The 3,448-nt window shown below is 34.5% G+C and overlaps 1 protein-coding gene across 1 annotated transcript; it reads left to right on the top strand.

The window, feature by feature from the left end:
- The first annotated feature begins 498 nt into the window (after positions 1-498).
- LOC149569728 (uncharacterized) lies at positions 499-3,129 on the top strand. Its single transcript, XM_089822458.1, has 2 exons — positions 499-1,148; positions 2,660-3,129. The coding sequence occupies exons 1-2, from the start codon at positions 590-592 to the stop codon at positions 2,737-2,739; spliced, it is 639 nt and encodes a 212-aa protein (XP_089678584.1). The 5' UTR covers positions 499-589; the 3' UTR covers positions 2,740-3,129.
- The last annotated feature ends 319 nt before the right edge of the window (positions 3,130-3,448 follow it).

The raw sequence follows: 3,448 nt of genomic DNA, 5'->3' as shown, positions 1-3,448 counted from the left end.
ACACAAAAAGATTGTAAGTATATATAGAAGAACTAGGAATATTTCTTTGACATACAAGAAAATTTTCTCTATGACATTTATTAATAGTTTCTTTCTAAATATAGTTAAAATTAAAGAAATAAATATAAATTTTTTTTTTTTTTCACTTTACAAGGTATGGGCGTTTAATACAGCACAAACCCTAATAAAGTGGAGGGAAACCATTAAAACCCAATTACACAAACCCTAATAAAGTGGAGGGAAACCATTAAAACCCAATTAAAACATTAACTCAACACAAGGAGAATTTAAATCGGACATGGAAGGCACTAAAGTGATTTGAATTTGAAATCACAATGCTGATTAATAAAAATAATGATGAGGAGAGGAATAAAGTCAGTTTCCATGTTAGGGGCAAGGATCCACACGCGGCAGCAGAATTGGGTCACCAAAATTCTAATATTAGGGCCTCTACTATATTTAGTCTTTTTAGGTTGTTTTTCAAAAAATTATAAATAAGTCATGCGGTCCATTGCATGAGGTTCAGGTTTCCTTAAAGCCTCCGTTTTATTTAGTGTTTTTTCCCTGGGAAATCAGCTTTTCTTCTGTGATGGCAGGGGAGGAAAGAAATCCCTCTGTACTGGCCTGTGAAGATCCCAATGGCAGTGTTTGCAAAAACACGGGATTTGGCGGGAATAAAAATAATGGTATGAATCAGAACCTTCCAAAGTTGGGGAGAAAGAGGCATTTGCTACAGAAACAAAGATCATGCAATGAACTTTCAAGGGAAGAATCATGGCTGAGGAAAAGGGATCAGGTGGTGTGTGAGAAACAGAAAGAGAAAGAGAAAGAGAAAGAGAAAGGGAAAGAGAACAGGGCAGTGAATAGGAGTGTTTCAGATTGTGGGGAGAGATCAAGGTGTCTGAGGGATGAAGATCTGGAGGAGCTCAGGGGATGCATTGATCTAGGGTTTAGGTTTAGCCTTGATGAAGATCATGATCATCTTTGCAACACTTTCCCTGCTCTGGATTTGTACTATGCCATTAATAGGCAATTCAATGTTTCTAGGTTTAAGTCTTCTCCAGAGGGCAGCTCAGTGCATGGATCAGAGTCTTGTGCTCAAAGCCCTTCAAGTCCAGTCTCTGATGCATGGAGAATCTCTAGCCCAGGTATAGACAAATGGATTTGGGTTTATTATTTGTCCAGATTTTTTTTTTTAATGTGTTATGTTCGAGTAGACTCGAACCCAACACCTCCGAGATGAGAAGCTCACAATTAATTCCTGCCTAAATTGCATGCACATGTTGTTTCCATTTGTGAACTCTCAGATTTTGATGTTTTTAAGTGTTAGTGCCATTTTGCGAATGCATATGTAGTTTCAGAATGCTTTCTTTTTTCCCTCTGAATTCATAGTTTAAAATAAGCCCCTCTGGCATTCTTTGATTCTTATTTGAGATTGAATCATCTCAAAGCAAATTCTCATCCAAATACCAATCTGCATTGATAAGTGAGATGAATCAAAATACACTGTTTTTTTCATATGTTGCATCCTATTTCAAGGCTATATTATCTGAATATGGAATTTGACATTAAATCAGATTTCCAGAAATGTTTGTCCAGTCTGAAGATGTACCAATGTAGAAGTTATACCATAGTTTATGGATTGATGTATTGGAGTAGCTGAATAGCCTTTTCTTAACCTTTTGTGTAGTAGCTTGAGGCGAGACTGATATCCTGAAGATGCACCTATTCATCATCAGAACCAATGCATCAAAGAAGCAGGCCACCGGATTTGAATCCAAAACCTTAAGGCTCCGTTTGGTTGGGGAAGATGAATTTTTGACATAACCAGGTTATCTTATAACCAGGTTTTCGAAAACCTGGTTTTGTGGTTTGGAAAGCCAATGGTCCGTTTGGTTGACAAGGAAGATGAATATATTGTGTACCTCACAATATTATTAAAAAAACTGTCATAAAATTCAAAACCTGGTTTTAATTTCGAATTCCACCTTTTTACTGGAAGAAACTTCTTCCAATTTTTGACCAAAATTGGAAGATGAAATTGAAAACCGGGTTATAATTTTAACCAACCAAACAACAAAGTTTTTTTGCAAAACCTGGTTTTGCCCCTGATAACCCGGTTTTGGCCCTCATCTTCCAGCAACCAAACGGGGCCTAAGCCTCCTCTACTGATTAGGCCAACCTTTTTTTCCCCTTTTGACACCCTCATATAACATTGCTCATAGATTTTTACATCTTGGAAACTAGGTATCCCTACTAGAACATATGCTTTTATTTATTCTCTTTATGATTACAGCCTGTTTCAAAGTTAGCTGATATTCTTAGAAAAATGCAATATGTTGTACTGGGTTGAATGCTTTAATTTAGGGCATAATTATGGCAGGTTGGATGCTCTTGTTTCAGGTTGTTAATAGCTATGTCAGAGAAATTAAATGCTCTTATTTTAAGGCCCATAATTAATATTCTTATGAATACTCAATATCATGGTTGTAAGCTGGATGCCTCTCTTAATGCTGATTATGTTTCATTAGGCCTAATGCTATTCTTTTATAAATGCATATATTATCCTTGAGATCTTTGTTTTTATTCCATGTTTTCTATCTGAGATCAGAGCATTCTGGAAGGTTCTGATGCGATATTATATTTTATTTATTGGCAGGTGAAAATTCTCAGGAAGTGAAGACGAAGCTGAGGCATTGGGCACAATTAGTTGCATGTTCTGTTCGAGAGTCCTGTTGATTCTTGAAAACAGTGAGGCCTAACATTATATATCAATATAGTCCCTTCAGCTTCTTTAGTTTTCTGCCTTAAGATAGGGGGACTGGTTTTTCTTGATACATTTGTTTTTATTATTTTTTGATTTTGAAAATTTCATAAGGGTTTTTGGTCTGGATCAGGTCTAACATAATGAACACCTGTTTTGCTTTGAAGGAAATTTGTCAGTCTTTTAGGCTATGTTTAGTTTTGTTTTGCAGACTTAAATTATCATCTTCTTCAACAGTGACAGTGAGGTCTTTTGAACAACTTGACTAGTAATTATTTGGTGTGGAGTCTAATTATAATTAGAGAGCTATATATCTATATAACTCATTTATAATATGACTGATGAAACATCAGTATTTTAATAAATTGTGTACTTTATTGCTGAGTTATAGAACAGTTTATGCAAAATTCTAATATTCAACATTCTTCATTGTAAATAGTATATATAACAGATCAATGATAGAATAGTTGATTGTTCTTTGAACAGAGTTCTAAAATACAACAATATTCTATATATATTGAATATAAATAACAGATCAATGAAACATCAGCATTTAAAATGTTTTAAATAGAAGGAAATACTGATCTTTACTTTTCTAATATAGAAAAATATTATTTAATTTTGGGCTTTCTTGATTAATTTGTTTTGTTGCATTTGCTGTTCTCTTTTTTCAGGGATTTCACA

Source organism: Cupressus sempervirens, chromosome 3 (genome assembly GCF_028749045.1).
Source record: "Cupressus sempervirens isolate cs-2001-9-10 chromosome 3, ASM2874904v1, whole genome shotgun sequence".
Classification (NCBI taxonomy): domain Eukaryota; kingdom Viridiplantae; phylum Streptophyta; class Pinopsida; order Cupressales; family Cupressaceae; genus Cupressus; species Cupressus sempervirens.
The sequence above is the reverse complement of the archived record's forward strand: the minus strand, read 5'-3'. Positions and strand labels throughout refer to the sequence as shown.